This window comes from Carassius gibelio, chromosome A21 (genome assembly GCF_023724105.1).
Source record: "Carassius gibelio isolate Cgi1373 ecotype wild population from Czech Republic chromosome A21, carGib1.2-hapl.c, whole genome shotgun sequence".
Lineage (NCBI taxonomy): Eukaryota > Metazoa > Chordata > Actinopteri > Cypriniformes > Cyprinidae > Carassius > Carassius gibelio.
This window is the reverse complement of record NC_068391.1, coordinates 9,118,065-9,138,022: the sequence shown is the minus strand read 5'-3', so window position 1 is coordinate 9,138,022 and position 19,958 is coordinate 9,118,065. Positions and strand designations below refer to the sequence as shown.

The 19,958-nt window shown below is 36.8% G+C and overlaps 1 protein-coding gene across 8 annotated transcripts in view; it reads right to left on the bottom strand.

Annotated features, from left to right (window-relative positions):
• The window catches only part of LOC127942091 (RIMS-binding protein 2-like), a 51,461-nt gene that overhangs the window by 21,320 nt on the left and 10,183 nt on the right, over window positions 1–19,958 (bottom strand). For 4 of the 8 annotated variants that reach the window (XM_052537644.1, XM_052537648.1, XM_052537647.1 and 1 more), the window contains exons 2-4: window positions 7,595–7,684; window positions 5,534–5,656; window positions 4,291–4,395 (exon numbers count right to left, since the gene is read on the bottom strand). In XM_052537644.1, the coding sequence (XP_052393604.1) occupies window positions 4,291–4,392 (102 nt within the window). In that variant the 5' untranslated portion in view covers window positions 4,393–4,395; window positions 5,534–5,656; window positions 7,595–7,684. Of the gene's footprint in view, window positions 1–4,290; window positions 4,396–5,533; window positions 5,657–7,594; window positions 7,685–11,102; window positions 11,187–14,890; window positions 15,134–19,958 lie in introns of those variants that run through there. The other 4 variants (XM_052537649.1, XM_052537651.1, XM_052537650.1 and 1 more) reach the window with 3 other exon arrangements.

Here is a 19,958-nt window from a genome sequence, read left to right as displayed (position 1 = left end):
AATATCTAAAATTGTGTTCTGAAGATGAACATAGCTTTTACGGGTTTGGAACGACATTAACAGTTAACAGTGATGAATGACTACATTGAATAAGTAACCTTTTTCGCGAATGAAATTACTTAAGTAAAACTTGTTTACCTTTGAAAAAATTAATGTGTGCAAAAGATGCCTGCTCCCGGGACGCACAATGTTGAGGTATGAATTCACAACCATCTGACCCTCAAATAGTCAAAAGCCACTGGGTGGACCTGAAATGAATAAATATAAGCAATAATGTAACCTACAATGCAGTATTTCAATATAAAATGTAATCTAAATTACAAGTTTATAAAATTATTTAAATAATTAATATATTACCTAATAAAATCAGCTTCAGAGTCTTGAAGCATCGAACATTTCTCCACATCAGCTGATATTCTTTGCACCTAAAAGACATAAAGAAAATTATCTTGTGATTTCTTTAAAGCATTATGTACTGTAAATGAGACCAAAATTAACACCCCAAAAGGCATATATATTAGAATAAACAAACTATTATAAATTATATAATTTATAATTATAAATTGTAATATTACATTGTAGGACTGTACCACCAATCAAATTAAATAATTAACAGTGCAAAATTATATGAAATTTGAAAATACAATTAATAAATGTTGGAAAAATGCAATGCTGCTTATTAAACCTGAAACTAATCCGCCATTAGGTGGCAGTAAATAACTTAATGAGTGAATCAACTGAGTCATTCATTGAACCGATCCGTTCAAAAATATGAATCATTTAGCTCAAGTTTGGAGAGTTTTGATTTGAGAATGAGCAAAATAGTTTTGCTTTGGTCTTTGTTTGGAACTATATTCGTTGGTGAAATACAACAACAGTTAATATTGTGTCTAAAAAAGTAAGTAACTTGTGAACTAATTGTTTATTGAACTATGTATTTGCAATCGTGATACTCAGCAAAATAGCTCACTTGCTTCTTATATGTTATAAATAAACTCAACAGTTGAACATTTAACTTCATGTGTTTTCTGTGAGTTTATGTGTGCGGTTAAGCTTGTTTTGATGTTGAATGAAACGTTAATATAATCAGAATAATTCTCGCGTTTCGATGCTTCCTCAGTCTTTTTTTTTTTTTTTTTTTAATCAGGCTAACTTGTCCAGTCGGGCAAATAAAGATGTCTTTCATTTATTATAGTAAGGCGTCGAGTCAATATGGGATAGTTGAACACATATAAACGAATGAAATTTCAAATGTTGCTGTTCGTCAGTTATTTAGATAGATATTAACGTTAGTTACTATGACAATCGTTCGCATTAGGTAAACACTACTTTTAAATGCTCTCAATAAGAACATTGTACTTCCAAAAATCGAACATTTGGCCTTACTATGCTATGATAGCAATTCCCAGTTTACTGCACAAAAGTTACCAAGGCCACTAAATGTCAGGATAGGAGGCTATTGTGACATGAAATCGCTTATAGATTAACTTAAATAAATATAAAGGGTTATATTTCTTAAGTATAATTAAGTGAACTTACCAGGAATTATGAATAAAGCCTCTTATCTTCAATCGTTCTCGAGCTGCTCCAGTCGGCTGGGTGTCTGAATTTGAATGATGCACGCGCAATCCCATAATGCCACACTACAGTAAATTAGTGTAGGAAACACCTGCTTCTTGTAAATGAATTACAGTTGACGTGGAAATATACTGTTAACAACTGTAAAACCTTATTTGACCCATAATGCATTGCGAAATACAGCTGCATCTTGTAAAATGTTTATACAGTAAAATTCTGTACAATTTTGCTGTAGAAACTACAGCAATTTTTTACAGTGTATATATATATATATATATATATATATATATATATATATATATATATATATATATATATATATACATACATACATACATACATACATACATACATACATACATATATATATATTAGTGCTGTCAATCGATTAAAAAAAATTAACTAATTAATCGCACAATTTTTTAAAATTAATCGCGATTAATCGCAATTAAAAGACTGAAACTTTTTGGATATGTAAATGTAAAACGTAAATAATTAATGTAAACTCAAGACAAAGAAACTATTTAAATTCAAAATATGATTGTTTATTGGAATTTTTGTTTAACTTGTAACACAGATTTTCTCATGTAAACAACATACCTGCAATAAACCATCAATATCCTCCAAATTAACTGTTGGCTTGAAAGCCATATTTATTACAGAAATAAAGACACAGGCATGTAAGTACCATTTGAATTTCAAAACAATCAATGCCAATAAAAAACAAAAATGATTTCCATGTTGAATTCTAAGTGGACTGCAAAAAAATTCCAAAGTATAGTCATTGCCAGTGCTTTAAGTGGGCCGGTAAGCACCGGTACCGGCACTTCCAAATATAGCTCTTGAGCGTACCGCCACCTCTCCGTGCGCCCAGAACGTGCTTGTAGCGTACCGGTACGCTCATTTGGACATCTGTTTTAATAGAGGTTTTAATCTTTTACCTGCACTGCCGATTTTCAGAGCGCCCTTCACAATGCAAGCTTCCTTATTCATCCCACCCAGAGCAGAAACTACATTACCCATTCACCCTTAAGTTAGACAAGTGAATAGCGCATGTGTCGCTTTTCCCACTGTTAAGTGTCAACAACTCAACGTGGCCGGAGAAGGTGTGTGAAACTCGTTGTGAGTTATACTAAAGCAAAATCTTGAGTATTTATTGTCTGATAAACATTAAAAACTGTCTGCGGAGGTTGAGTCGTCCTGCAGCCCCCGCTGGCTGTTCATTGGCTGCAGCATCTTTTTTCTAAGTTCTAAAAAAATACCGTAGAAGGCAAGGCACAAATTTAGATATTCATTTATCTAATTAATCTATAGCCTATGCACAAAGATGATATGATCTTTTTGTCCCCTTTTTGTTTTAAAGCTTGATGAAGAGAGAGAGCGCAAGTTGCTGCAGCTGCGAGGAGGACAGTGATGCACGCGTACAGGAGTGATTGACAGTTCGCGGCACTGTGTACAAAAAATACTCCGCTACACAATTATTTCGTTATTTTCGTTTAAGCTTATTAACGTTAGCGTTACAGAAAGGTCTGATTTACGCACTGTTACAGTCATTGTTTTTTTTTTTAACAATGACATTTGAGTTCATGATTTTAATGTTGCTGTTTCTTGTGGCAGACTAAATGAAGAGTAATGTTTCTTGTGGCAGACTGAAGAGTAATCCGGCAGAGTTTTATACTGAAACTTTCCGTCTAAAAGTCCTTCCTTGGTCTTATCCATATTTCTTTGCACGTTGAACACACATAGGCCACAACTGGAAATAAAAAAAAACTGCAACCGCGTTAATTGCGTTATTTTTTTTTAACGCGTTAAATATTTCAAATTAATCGAATGCGTTAACGCGCTAATTTTGACAGCACTAATATATATCTAATATATATATATACATACATACATACATACATACATACATACATATATATATATATATATATATATATATATATATATATATATATATATATATGCTGCAAGCTTTTCTCTCAATAACAAAATAAACACACCACTAAGATGCCAGTGGTGAGAAAATAACAGTTAAGAAAGCATCTGATAGTGATATGTATGGCACTTCAGTAAGTCATATCACATTTATTTCTATAACACTTTATACAATATATGGCTTTAAAGCAAGCAGCTTTACAATATTAAACAGGAAAATGTGTCAGTGTCACTTTCTGTTAGAATTACTATTTGATTTTCTACTACAAATCAGCTCTATATGTATAAATGTAATATATAATATAGAATATATATAAAATACGTATAACTAATAACTAATAACTAATTAAAAAAGCAGAATAATTGATCACAGCCTATGGATTAATTGGTGAAATAATCTACAATTATTCAATTAATCATTCAAGTAATCGTTGGATTAATTGATAATCAAACTAATTGTTTGTTGTAGCCCTGCTACCAATTTAATTATATTTATTTTTTCATCTGCATAAATGACAAAATAACAGCTTGGTTGGATATTAAATAAAAAAATATTCTAAGTATTAAACATCCATATAAAAGGGAACTGAAAAATCGTATAAATGATTATGTCTGTTATGTAAGTTTACAAGACAGTTTCAATGTGAAATTCAAACTTACAATGTGTTAAATAAACAAAGATGAATCCCTGGGACATACAGTGACTGTAGTTAACGAAACACCCATGCAGTATGTGAGTGTGCAGGCATGTTTGAGGTTCACTGAGGTTCTTACCTTCTGCAGAAGGGTGATCTCCTGCTGTCTGGAGTTGAGGAAAGCCAAGGCCTGCTCATGCTCTGCCTCCAGCTGCTGCCGCCGATCAGCAGCCTCTCGCATATGCTAAATGTGAGAAAAGTAAAACCAGAAAGAGAAAAAAAAGGAAATTAGAGTTAGGACATGTTTGTCACACATTTGTAGAAACTCCTGCTTTCTTAAAGACACATTGTAAAACAAGTAAATTAAACCCTGTTCTAATCTGCTGTATTCAGGCTAAGGAACAAAGACCTGGGAAAAGCATTATGAATAACCTCACGTGCGCAGTGAATAACAGACACGTTAAGTGCAGTAGTGACATTGTGAGTGATGACGCCAACAGCCACTGATAGAGCGGCACTTGTGAAATGTTCTGTGAAAATTCCGAAAACCAAGAATGGTTGGTTCATTTTTTTTTTTTGGGGGGGGGGGGGGGGGGGGGGGGGTGAGCTATCCCTTTAAGAATTTAGGATTTAAAATAGATAGACTTAAATAGACTTGCCCAGTGGAAAGTTCAAATGAAACACTTCAGACAGAAAATCTTTTTTTTGTCCCCTGCTGCAACAATATCTGGAATGATTATGCCTTTCTGAGAAGAAAAAGACATCTTCAAACAACTTCAAAAAGAATCCTGAAATTTTACAGAAAACCTCTTGTTTTCTGATCGACTTATTGCTATACTACCTCTAGTTCTTTGTCTTATTTCATCTCTTCTGTAATCATTTATCACATAGTCAATAATAAGAAAGGTAGGAGAGATAAAAACATATTTCTCATTTCAAAGATGAGCGATCGATTTCTTGTTATAAGAACATTCTTCCTCATCTCGGGACACATGACACAAGCAGTCAATAAAGCTACAAGTACAGGGACACGTTTCATTGAACAATGAGAGAGCAACATGATGCTGGCAGAAACAAATCAGATTAATGCAACATCATTATCTCAGCTGGGATCTCTTTTTCCTTTAAAAGCAAGACTCTAAATACAATCTTTAATAATACTGATTCATTTATTAGATATAAAAAAAGGAGTTTAATGATATAATAAACAGTCAGTTTACAGTATTTTACAAGGCCGTCTCTGTCTTCAAAACTCTTTCTAAATCATTGGTGTTATTAAGATTAAAGTTTGAGATGGCTCTTTCCAAGATCATATTGAATGCTAGCTGGATTTGAATTGTTAATCAAACTACTGTTTCACTAATATCTAACAATGATCTTACCTTCAGGACCTGCTCAAGGTTCTCCAGTTTGTCTTGGAGCTGAGCCTTCTCCTGCCTGGCAGAGTCTTTCTCTTGACTCACACAACCAAAAGCTTTTCTGAGCCGATCATAGTCTGACTTTACCTACAGAGTAAAAGAGTTGGAAACAAAATAAGGATATATAAACTGCCTTAAGTCACAAAAATCCATCTAAACATACACAACTGTCAGGTAAAGGGATAGTTCACCCAAAAATAATGTTTATCTGCTTACCCCCAGGGAATCCAAGATGTAGGTGACTTTGTTTCTTTAGTAGAACTCAAACTTTAGTCAAACCATTGCAGTCTATCAGTCTTATGATGTAGGTGGATGGGAATCATGACTAAAACATACAAAAAACGATTGGTCTGTGCAAGAAACTGAACAGTATTTATATTGTTTTTCTGATTCATGCAATGTCTGAACCGTTCGCATCCTGTTGTGCGCATTCTCAGCAGCAGGTGTGTGAGGCGTCTTCTTCTTCTTGTTGCCGCCTATCTCTCAAGTGGAACATTAACTCTAACTGAGATTGCAAATAGAGTGTCAATGGTCCATTTGAGAGATAGGTGGCTGTAATGCACTTATAAGTCTGTGATCCGACGTAAAGCAAGAAGAAGAAGAAGACGCCTCATGCGCCTGCTGCTGAGAATGCACACAACAGGACGCACTCAGGAGAGTTCTAACAGGTCAGACATTGCATGAATCAGATGTAAATATATATATATATATATATATATATATATATATATATATATATATATATATATATATATATATATATATATATATATATATATATCTATATATATAAATACTGTTCTCGCACAGTCGAATGGTTTTGGGTCTTTACACATCAGTGTATCGTCAAGAGCCACAGGGTCTAATTTGGTTTTGTTTGCGTACATTTTTTGTTTGTTTTATTGTATGATTTAGCCGTGATTCCCATCCAACTACATTATAAGACTGATAGACTGCAAAAAACATTTGTAGTTAATGTTCTTTTGAAGAAACAAAGTCCCCTACATCTTGGATGCCCTGGGGGTAAGCAGATAAACATCAGATTTTCATTTTTGGGTGAATTATCCCTTTAAACAAAGAAAAGCAGAGCTAATAGAGGAACCTTGGCCAGACTTCAAATGTTGGACATTTAATTATGACCACAACAAAAGGAAGAAAATTACTGACTCTGCAATAGTGTGTAAATGCATTTTTTTAGGCGACAGCTCTAAAAATAAATATTCAATTTTCAAAAATGTGTTTGCCTTTTACATTGACTCATGATGCTGGCAGAGCTCAGAGAAATGCAACCAATCACCTGATGAGTGCAGAAGAGGGTCACCTCAGGACAGAGTCAAAAAATTTCCAATCAAAATTCACCACTCAATATATCTCACACTAGTGGCTGCATCATTCTGGCACAAGCCCATACTCTCATTTATTAGCACACATTTCATCCGTTCAGGCTCAGAGAAATGGGGAGGTTGATTCACATATTGTATTGATTTAAGATCAGTATATGAGATTGTGCCTGGTGCAGAAGCATGTAACAAACTGACCCGTCCCACTTGGGGTTATTTACCTACTTTCCTCTGCCTTGTTAGCACCACTGAATGCTGGGAAATGAGCCTTTGATCACTGAGGGAAAGGGAGAATGGGAGCATACAGCACTACCTGATTAAACAAAAGACATTTTATCTCAGACACTTGTCTGGGGTTGTGACAGATGGCCCTTTTTGCTGTTAGAGGAGAAGAGCAGCCTGTGGATTATTTTGAAAGAGACTGCCAAATCATGGCATGGTGGCTTTATTATGATTTCAAACCATAATAAATGCATAAAGGCAAAACCCTATTCAGTATCAATGAACTAAATCTAGTGAAAACAAACAAGGTGGATATATTGACCAGAAAGGGATGCGATAATATCAATACTGCTGATGAGATGCAGAGCAGAGCCTTTTGGGCACATGTTCCAAGAAGAGCCATGTAATGAGCAGCCATTGATCTGACGAGATCAGCTGGGGTGTAATACTGACCATATCTTACCTTCTCATACTTTGTGGCCCTCAGGATGTGACTAAGCAGCTCATGATTGAGCCTTTTTCTTTCGAGCAAAGCATCCTGAAGCTCATTCTTCTGTCAAGAGGAAAAGGAAAAAAGGAGTCAGCTCATTGTCATCAGCTCATCTATCTATCTATCTATCTATCTATCTATCTATCTATCTATCTATCTATCTATCTATCTATCTATCTATCTATCTATCTATCTATCTATCTATCTATCTATCTATCTATCTATCTATCAATCAATCTATCAATCTATCTATCTATCTACAGGGTGCATAAATGTGACTGATTAGAGAATAAACCCATGGGTGATGAAATCACAATCTTTTAAACACAAATCACTTTAGTTGAAAAGGAATGAAGATGGGTGCTCATTTTTTCATTCATCACTGGCCTCCCAAATCTCAAAACATCTAAAATGGTGTGTGTGAAAAATGAGTCAATATTTCATTGAGATTGGCACTCTGCAGCAATTACCACAGACCAGATTCAATTTGTTGGTAGATTACCTTTTTAATTGGATTGAGGTCATTTATGCTTCTTTTTTGAAGTGTATCATTTTTGTCTCCACTTGCAACACTAAATGAAAATTTCAAACAGGTTTTCCAAACACTTCCTCCTTTTTCCAATGCTCGGACAGTTAATTGATTGATTAGATGAATTGATTAGTCGATTTTGGCTGGGTCAAACAAACCCAAATGTTTTGTATTCTACAGAGCACCTGAATTTCTAGGTGATTCAACCTACAAATAGCTTACGTACAGATGCCTATACATATTAAGCTAGGATGTAGCTAGGATAGCATTTTAAAATGTTAAATACTGCATAGCTCATGTTTACACAATGTTTAGAAAAATAAAGAAAAAGGCAACAAAAATCATCTCTCTTCTGAGCAGACGACTTGTATCTCACCACATTAAATCTACTCATAAATACAGCCCCTAGTTTATCTAATTTGACTGTTTAAAACAGCCGCCCGTCTCTTGAAGTTTTCAAAGTGCAACCCCCTGGCTGAACTCTGTGAGCATCTCTGACTCAGCATCCTGTCCCTTCCTGACTGTCTCACATGTCATAGTATTTCAGGTGGCAGGTTTGCTCAACAGCAACTAGAGGAACATTAAAACTTTCTTGTCAGAAGCCCTGTCTGTCAACCACAGCGTCACCCTGGTCATGACAGCTATTGCACACGAATGTGGCGCACACTCAACTGCCTGCAAACAGTGACCACCACAGACCTCCCATGGGATCAAGTGTAGCATATTCTAAAATACATTTGGGAACATTTCAGCCATCATGTTCTATTACCTCGTATGAAAGGACAGTCTTTAACCTCTGCTCAAGGGACCTTTAAGAGGCAGCTGAACTGGCTGCACATTGAAACCAGGAGTAAAAAAATATGCAGTTCGCTGCGCAATCACGGCTGATTAAATGCAGCTTTAATGTGGTAAAGATTAGACTACCATGGGATTATCAACTGTAACTCTCACAGGGATGTGAGTTAAAGCAGCAGCACATATCAAGCCCAGGATTCCTGCTTCTGATTTCCATATGGATGGCTCAAGAAGCAGAACAGTGAAAGAAGGAGGCAGTCTTGGAAAGAGAGAGAGAGAGCGAAAGCAAGCCACAATATTAATTCGTGCAGACATGGCTGCCTGATCCCAACCCTCCAGTTTGGCCGCTGGTTCTGCAGCTGCTCAGAAAAGCTTTGCTCATCCTTCCACAACATTCACTGAGATGAGGCTCTTTACATGGTCAACCACTGCAGCATTGTAGATGTATATAGGCTGTGTGGGTGTTATACCACCATAGAATATAACAAGAGAAACAGAACACTGGGATGCAGTTCTGTGGGTCAAGTCGAACTGAGATAAAATTATCTCAATTTAAGTTATGTTAAAGAAAATGAATTGAGAAAATAAATCCAGACAATGTTTAGACAATTAAAAATAAATAAATAAATACATAACATAATAAATTAATAAAATAATTAACTAATCAATAAAAAAAATACCTTTTTTCTTGAGTATTTTCAAATAAATAAATACATTTTACTGTAAATGGCACTCTGGTACCTTTTCCCGTTTTCTAACAATAAACATAAAAAATAAATAGAAAATACATAATAATAATAAATAGGTAACAGCATTGCAAATTTATCTATAAATGAAACAAAAAAAAAACATATTTGTTTGATCATTTATCTTGGGTATCGGGTTTTAACATATATTCATTGCTGTACCAGGTTACTGGTACTGGCACCCTGAGTACTACACTCATTCTTACTAAACACGTTTTATTTGCCAACAATACATTCAAGTCTTTAACATGCAGCCTGTAGTGGCAGATCTGTCAATCTTAGGTGATATCTCCAGTCTGTACCTGTAACAAACAGAAATCTTAGCCTCTGATCCTGCTGTGAAAGCCCAGGGCTCCTCTCCCGTTAAGAACAGGTGGTTGCTATGACAGCTACAGGAGGTTAGCAGGAAGGCCGCCTCCTCCCTTAGCCTGTCACTACACTAATGTATATACCGCAATAAGCAAAGAAGGCAGTTTAGCTGGTACACAATGATATTCTCATTAAGACAGATTTGATCCAGTTAGACAGCTGTTTATTATTTAGAGCAATTATCTCTGTGACCTCTTGACATGTCATCTCTACAAGTTGCAAAACATACACTAATTAACACCCCCCAGCTCATTCAAATTATTAGAGTAAATCAAATGTTAGGTGAGCGGAGCTACAGTACTTTAATTGCAACACTAGGGCTCTATCAAATTAATATATTTGACATAAATGGATAAAGATGTTTCTCAGGGAATCTTGAAAGCACATTTTAGCATTTGCCACCAAGGAGCATGCGCTTTAAGATCAGACATGCTATTCCTGTGCTTTCCCATTAAACACCCACAGGATCTCCACTAATGAGGTGGTGCGGGGTAGCTTCATTCATTCAAACCGTATAGGGAGATCTTACGTGCCCTTTACACATGTAAAAAACTAATATTACAAAATGTAGCTCTCATGTAGTCCAAAGGCTTTAAATTCTGCAGAAGTAATATGCAAGAATTCTGTCTTAGATTAGTATCAAAATCCTTCACTTCAAATCCTTACTTTTTAAAATAAATACACAAACCTTGCTGGAAAAGGACACATCTATGCAAAGGATTAATAATTAAGTACTGTATGTCAATTCCAAAATTTACTGCAGTACAGTGACACTTAGGGTTATGCTTTGAAATGTGGATATTGTAGTTGGGGATAATTCCTCAATGTAAATAACTTTAAAATTAAATTAAATTAAATTAAATTTAGAATATTTAAAGCTTTAGTAAAAGGAAGGACATGTATTTCAGAAAAATACACAGGAGAACAAGGCCAGTGTACTAATTGTGGTTTATGCTTTATGGAGTGCACCAGAAGAGCACAAATGACTTTCTGACATTATCAGCCATGACATTATGCATTGCGTACTGTAGCTTGTACTCACCAAAGTCTCACATTCTAATGTCTTGTTCTTTACTTCTCTCTCAAGGATCGGACTTCTTTTCCTGCAGTCATTGACCTCTGACTCCTAGAATTATGAAGAACAAGAAATAAAGGACATGACCAATAATAACTGATTTAACTGATAAGATTTAAATACATATTTTATGACAGAATACATGCAAGATGAAGTGAATGTTATCATATAACTAAAACGACTGCATTGAAGTACATTCCAGATACTATTAACTGAGAAAATGGCATATTTACTTAAATGAAACAACAAATCGACACAAATGAAAAGATAAGGATAGATGCACTGTGTATATATATATCAAACGGTTGAGAAGTCATGTTTCAGGACTATTACGCAGTTGGTGCAGAAATTACAATTTAGTTATAAATATGAAGTCAACCCTTACAGAGTTCTTGAACATTTAGGAATGGACTGAAATATTTCAAGGGAACATGGGCATCTCGGACCAATCTCAGTACATCCCAGTCCTTCAGGCCAGTATTACTGTCAGATAGGGCATTTAGCATAAAGAATGTATCTTGGTATGCCAGAAAGAGAGCTCTGCAAGCGTGTGAGGGTGTGCAATGCCTAACGATGGGTGTTTTAAAGCAGCGATGCGTAGCATTAGGACTCTTGAGGCAAGAACAGAGAAGGAACAGCTGGGAGCTCAAACCTAGTGGTGTGGAAGTAACAACCGTTTCATCTCTGTCAACATGTTACACAGCTGAGCTTCGCTAAACCGAGGGTTTTTTCACCCAAACCAACCTAATTATAACAAGACAACACCTCCCATTAAACGAGAAGAATGAGAAAATGCAGTTTTTTTTTTTTTATCTGAGCTATTATCACTGTACTGTAAATCCTTGTGTTGTTCAAATGGCAAAATGACAGCATCATCTCTGGCAAGTCAGAGAGAGCAGTCAAAGTGGTATGCTTTGCGTGCTCATGTGCATTTTACAGTGGGGGGAGGGGACTCTGGCGTTGCTATAGAAACTCATCCAGGTAGCATGTTAACCATGAGAACAAGCAGCCCATTTGGCGCTCATTCACAATTCATTGTTAAACCAAACTCACAGGATACAGAATACTCCCTCCAAAGACTGTGAAGATACAAAATGGTTCATGTGTAACTGTACACCCTGAGAGGAATCATCATGACGTGGTACATATCAACAGGGAGGAAGCACATCTCTATGGGAAGGAAATCTCGGGTTTCGCCTGTCCATCTGCCCTATCATTATAAGATAGCGTTATGGCTCCATTTACCGAATCAACTGTGTTATCAATTTATATGCGTCTGTCTTATGCAAAATGGGGGCGAAGATGCCTCAGAGGGGGTCTGTGTTTGTGAAGAGTTTCTTGGGAAGCAGAGATTATTCAGGGCTCTCTCCTACATGTTTTGAGAGGAAATCTCTGGAGTAAGGGACTACAGGGAGACTGCATAGGAATTCAAAATAGACATGTGGTGTGCCTGCCTCCTCTGTTGCTGGCACATGCCACATCATAACTGGCACTGGTTGTCATTCAGCACAGTGGAGAAGAGAGGGTAAGAAGTATGAAACGAGGGGAGGGACAGAGAGCAGGTTAAAGGTCAAAAAGAAAAGAAATTTCAAGCTCAGCATACAACGCCACAGACAGATTTAAACGCTGTATTCTAATCTCCCTGTCTTTCTCATGATACTCACATTTGTAGTGGTGGAAGCTTCCTCCTGTGGACACTAGAGATATATACATGGGGTGTGATAATGATGCTACTGTGCTCAGGATTTCAACATGGTGATTGATTTATTCTTGGTTCAGGATCCTGCCGTCCTGAGAGTCTCGGTGCCTAGAAGCCTCTGAGTTTGTTACTCTGTGATTATCTGTGAATTTCTGTGTTTTTAGCTAGCTAAGGCTCTGAGCAAACCTTTAAAGGGATAGCTAACTCCAAAATTAAATTTGATTATCATTTACCCTCCCTAATGTTGTTAAAACCCTATATGACTTTATATTTTATATTTGAACTCAAATTAGATGGGTTCGGGGTTGTTCAGGACCCTGTTGACTTTACTTGTATGGACAGTGCTGTCGTATTTTGACATATTTTTGAAGAGCAACCCAGATTTTAACATCACCCTGGTTCCCTCGAAAAAAAAAAAAAATGTCAGTCAAATATTTTTAATGGATTTTGGAAATTAAAATTAAAATAAGATAATATAAGTATATGGTTCATAGCCTTTATTTCATCATGATACTCTTCATAAATGAACAGAGCTTTTAAGAATTTGGAAGACCAAATACAACCGGCAGAAGTAAAATGTTAACTTTAGATTTAAAGTGAATTACAGGTACACCACAATCACATGACATCAACATCACAAACATTAAACTTCGGACAACTCTATAATATCTCCAAGTTGACAAATTGTAGCCAACACTATCTCCAAGACCGTGGTTATAAACACAGCGAGGCAGCAAAAGCAGACTAGTAAGTAGATGTATTCTCCTATTCTGTGTGATGAATTTTAATCAAAACCTCTGTAGTCCCATTTAGCCACTTGTTAGAAATCATCTTTTTAAAACACACATAAAAGCTTGGAACCAGGGTTTCCAGGTTTTAGAACTCATTCCTGCAGCAATCTATTTAGTATAACTATTCCTCTTAACATTTATGTGCATTATCGCTAAAAATAGGCCACTTTGAATCACTTTGACGGCATCATGGATTTTGAGGGAGCTCAGGATGGCTTGTTAGCTGGGTATTAGAGTTTTGTCATTTAAGCCTGTTTCTAACCGTCCTAAAAAAGAAACAGTGATGAATCTGGCTGAGACTCAAGGCTCGGTTTGGCACAGAGAACATCCTGACTGACTTTGAATATACACTATAGATTTGTGTATTAGGAAGCCCTTCTTCGGATAACTCTTACAAATGTGCTGAAGCAAAGGGCCACTTAAGACAAAAACAGAGGACTTTACATTAAGATTTACATTTCCAAAGGGTACACACAACGCAATACTAATGATGTATATTTATAAAGACAATTATGGGTCTTGCTCCAACTTTGCACATAATAACACCAACTTTAAAAGGTAGCAATCATATGAAGACACATTTAATTGAGTGTGCTGACTGACATATTCTAATCTTGCAATCAGCAAATAATGCATGCATTCATATGACTGTCTGAGTGGACTGAAAGAGGACCAGAAGGAGAACACAGGGCGTGGGGTGTTTTTAAATAAGTCAATATCTATTGAACAGCAAGTGTCACACAGCTAAGGCAGGGGAATCGCTGTAACCATGACAACCGGTGAGATGCAGTGAGGCAGCCGGCTGCCCAGTTCGAAAAGTCTGACCCAGGACAACCCATAAAACAACAAACGTAAATTCACAGTTTAGAAAATCTCCAACCTGCTGCCTTGAAATTCACGGAAATGCACAAAAATTAACAAAGCATCTAAATGTGTAGATTACAGAGCAGGGGCACATGTGATGTTATTTTTAATAATACACACTTGTAAAGAGAAACCCCTGATCTGTTATAATGCTTGAGAAAAATAACTTGATATCATCCTTCACCATGCATCTAAAAGCATGAAAATACCTGATGTATGAACTGGGGCAATACCAAGCTAAGAGTATGTATACAGAGAGGGTGGGGGGTTTACTATGCTGCACAGCTCCTCATACAGAAACACACGCTGGAATCCCCACACCCAAGCTGCAGGCAGAGGAAGGAAAGTGAGAGAAACAGACAATTGCAGCAAAAGGATAAATGAGAAGAGGAAATATTTACCGTCTCATTTCCAAGTTCCAAAGGCTCTTAAACCTGATCAGAAAATATTCTTTCCTTTCCCTTCTGCACTCCACCTCCTCCGTCTCGCTTCCTCTGCGTGTGCAAATGTCAGACAGTGACAACAACTCTCTCTCTTTCTCGTTCTCTTTCTCTCTTTACAAAGCCTGCAGCATGCTGCAGAAGCAGAGGCACAATGGTCCCCCACCATACGCTACGGTCTGCCCTCCATCCCCTCCCTGAGTGACTGATGCTGGATGAGGGTGGAGGACAGAGGAAGTGGGAGGGAAATGGAAATATGGAAAATAGGCTGTCGAGTGGGCAGCAACTCCTAAAACCATGATCCCTCCCTGCCAGTACCAAAGCTCCATGCAAGCAGACACATGGAGTAAGTGGAGCTTTTTTTGGAAAAAATCGTTTACGTTTTTGGCTTATGTACCGCACGACTCCATCAGCAAGGACGGATGCCCAGTGTTGACTGAAATGTATTTCTCTTCATACTGGAAGCTATTTATTATTAATTATTAAACAATGACAAATGAACAAACAATATTTTACACAAATAATAGTAGTATTTAATTATAAGTGTTGGGAAAGTTACTCTGAAAATGTAATCAGATTACTGATTACTCCTTTCAAAAGCAATTACGTTACTGTTCTTATTACTCTATTTCAAAAAGTAATTATTAATTAGTTACATTACTAGTTACGATACTTTTTTCTCCATTAAATTTATGAAATCCCAGCATTCACGCTCCCAATAAATAATTGTTATTAAAGCATCAATCTTCACAGAGCACTGTTTTTTTTAACAGTTCCACCATTAGATAGCGACGAGTGACTTTTTATGAGTGAGTCAGCAATAAAGACTTTACATTAAAAGACACTGAAACAAGGCTGTAAACAAGGAAGTTATTTTTACTTTCAACAGCACCTTGTAAGATGCAGCCAACAAATGCACTGACTAGCATTGTCATCGGAAATCAACAGATGAATGGATAGTAGCCAACGACAAAGACATCGCTTTCCTCAGTGGACATTCAAACTAATGTTTTATAGTCTATCTCTCTCCCATACTACTTTACAGAATACAGTGAGCTTTTAATAAAGTCTAATCATGACAACTCTTTGAATATTTACGATGGTTATGGATATAACTGTGTTAATGTATTTGGTCTTGATGGAATAAATCTGCTACGCTTCTGCTGTTGGTTATTGTAGTTGTTGTAGATTATTGCTGCTGCTGCTGCTGCAAAGCAAGTACAGGAACTTGCTATTGCAAATACATACGCCGATACGGTACAATGAGTATTTAAGACATACTGCTGATGCACAAATATCATTTATAATAACCCATAGCAGATCTATACAGGTGGAGCTGGGGAAGGTGGAGGGTTTCAGAGGAACTGAAAGCATGCTGCGAACTGCTGTAGTGAATGCTAACCAGCCATTTAAATAAAAAGTAATAAACAATAAGCTTATTGGCTGCATATGCAACATGATGCAATCAACTGTTGTGTAAATGCAACATCACTCTCATAGCTGTGCGATATGGCTGTATTGACTGCGGCCTCGTGTCAACCACAGAATCACTTCTGTGCCGATATACGGCCATATCACAATGCTATGAGTGTGATATTGCTCATATATAAAAAAATATAAATATTTTATGTAAACAGGATACTATCAGAATTAATATTAATAATTTATTTTATTTAAAAAAATTATAATGTAATGTAATTATTACATTTTATTAAATGAAATTGTGGGTGAATCTGAATCTATTTTCAAGAATAGAAAAGCATAAGAGATTATTCAAGATTTAATATTTCAATCTATCTGACCAGTCATAATTTTTAAGAAAAATAAAATAAAATGAACAGTTCTGTTTTATGCTCTCTTTAACAAAGCAAAATTGAAATCACCAACCTAACACATAAACAGAAAGACACATGTACAGAGGCTCTTATTACCCTGCTTCAGAGGTAACGACCTCTTTCCTTTGTCATCTGGTGAAATCGACATTGCTTTAAGGGAGTCCCACATCTGAAAAACCCTGCAGTCAGACTGATACCTCTGCTTGCAAACATGACTAGGAATAAAATGATGTAGGATGTGGCTTTGGGCTAGCTCTAAGAGGGATGTCTACACACCACATCGAAATAGAGCTGATAGTGTAATGGATACAAAGCATCATACCACAAAGCTTTTAAATCACTGATAAAATTGTGGGATTCCATATGTATGGGGGAGGCCTATATAGATTTCCAGTCAAAGGGTGTGCATATACATTACAGAAACAGTGAAGACAAGCATACTGAATAATAAAATATATGCACAAGATGAAATGTTGTATAATGCACTATGTAATGTGCAATGGACATAAAAACTAATCTCTGTCACTAATGGGCAAGAGGAAAAAACGATTAAATAATACCATAAAAAGGAATAATCCAAAAAAAAAAAAAAAGCAGTTTCATTGATGGTATGAAATTTCTATGAAATTATCTCAATTCATGAAGCAAAAGTTATCTCACTACAATGGGGAAGCATTACTGTTGCCAACTCTTGTGAGAAAAATAAGCAACTGCAGCTTCAAAAACAAGCACAATATGATTTGATTATTTATTATCATGAATATTATTGCCACGCCCATGGACTGTGTGTTTGAAAAAATTTTTTTTCCTAATTTGGTTCCCTGTTTAAGCCGTGTATTTCCTGGGTGCTGTCTAAACATCATCCCCCATGCTATGTGTGCAGTCCTTCCTTGTGATTTCATAAAGACTTTTCATGGTGATATTGTCCGTCATCTACGTGCTCCTTGTTCCCATACATTAGCGATCAATGACAAAAGACAGCTCCTACAAAAAGTAAGCAGCACCCCCTTTCCCCATTTTGTTTTTCAGTTTTTTGAAAAGGTTTTTTTTTTTTTTTTCTCCCCGCAGCTCCCCGTAGCCACTCAGTTCTCTGCCCTTGCCTGCAGAGACCTCCCCTTCACTGAGTACACCTGGGAAATCTGCAGGCTCGCCCTGACTAATTAGATGATGCCACCATCAACCTGCTGTTCTGGATCGGGGCAAATTACTAACTAAGTGGGAGTTAAGGAATCCACCGGTGTCTGGAGAGCATCCGGCCCGATCCAGAACCAGCCCTCCATCAAATCTACTGGCCACTCTGTTGTCAAGCCGTTCCTCAGTCAAGTCCGCTGGTCGCTCAGAAATCAAGGTCGCCCATGAGTCTGCTCCAGTGTTGGCTCCGGCCCCTGAGTTCCCTGAGTAACAACTGTCTGCCCTGCCATGGTCCCCTTGTCTGCCTGCTCCTCCATGGCCCCCTATACTGCCTGCTCCGCCATTGCCCCCTAGTCTGCCGGGTCCGCCATTGGCTTCCTAGTCTGCTAGCTCCGCCATGACTTCTTAGTCTTCCTGCCTGCCATGGGACACCGGTACCGCCTTGGTGGCATCCTATCCTTTCCAAGCCTGTCCTGAGGGTCCTTCCTTGTGAATTAATAAAGACTGTTTATGGTGATATAAATTATGCAGCAATTTTTTTTTATTTGCCTGACCTTTAATAGTGGTTGCAAATATTGGAAATTAGCTTTCTTTACATAAAATAACCATGTTCAGTCAAATCAAATATCTAAATTGAACAGAGAAAATGCCCTTATGCACTTGATGTTAATATGAATGTAGCAGAGACCTGATTAGTTTTAAACCCTTGACTGTAAGTATCTCTATGGGATGCTTCAATTAAAGGAACAGCAGAAAGGAGAGAAGGGATATTCACTCCAGAAACTAAACCGTATACAGTCACAGAGGCACGGCTCTAAAAATGGGAATTTACAAGCAGCAGTGGAGTAAATATTAATCCCAGGTTTTAGTTTACAGGCAGTGATTCATTTTGTTTTGGCAACTGGCATGCAGAAATCAATTGTGAAAATTGCTTTCAGAGAACTGAGGTCACAATGTTATTCCTTATGACCAATCATGCTCATAATATATGACTTCAATATAATGCTGTGGGTATTAGGAAATTAAAGTTTTAGGAACTTTAGTCAAATGTTTCTTGTTTAAAAACTAAATATTTAAAATCTAACTAGGAATGCACATGATATTGGTACCATATCAATTACTAGAGATGTTTCAATTGATAAGCATTGGTTTATATGCATATTTAATTGTGCATTAACCTTATTTTTACGTGTATTTTTATGTTTTCAGTCATCTAATTGACACAGACAACAACTCTGTTCCTGTCTTGTGATGTGTTTTCCTCCCCCACATACTCCATATTTATTATTATTATCAGTTTTGGAAGTTACTTACAAACTGCAATACATTATTGATTACTCATTACTGTTATTTAAAAGTAATTCCTTACCTTACAATATTAACTGTAATGAGTTGCATGACTCCTGTATTACTTTTGAGTTACTTTCACCCAAAAATACAGAAGTTGAACATTCTAAAATGACAAAAAGTACTGCAGAGCATTTCACATCCATTGTGTAGCATAATGACTGTGGGCTTTCTAGGTCACTAACAATATACAGTAGCTTATAATTGGTAAAGTGAAGGCTCAAGACAATGCAATAAAAGATGACAAAAGAACCACAAACAATCCAAATCTGTTAAAATTACGATAGCGGTAAAGTGATTATCTGGCAATATCTGTGAATAGCTTGTCCAGTCTTCTGCCATCTTCACCCATTAGCCGCTTTTCCACTGGACAATGTGAGCCGGAGCTTACAGCCAACCGGGTGGGGCTAATAGCCTTGGACCTCGAGCACAGAGGCCGAAATCGTGCCGTGTTTCCACTGACGGGCCAGTAGCCTCGAGGCAGTCCTGTAAAACATGCCCTAAATGCGCCTTCCCTGGACCATGTAATACAATACTAAGTTCCATCAACGAGAGGGAGATTAATTAAATAAAAAATTACTAAACAAATATATCAGGAGCTGTCCTTTAATCTATATTCTATAATCCATATTTAATCTTTATTGGACACCACACGTGGCTATTGACTGACCACGAACAGGAAAAAGAACGTACTTGCACCATTTGTTATTCGTTAA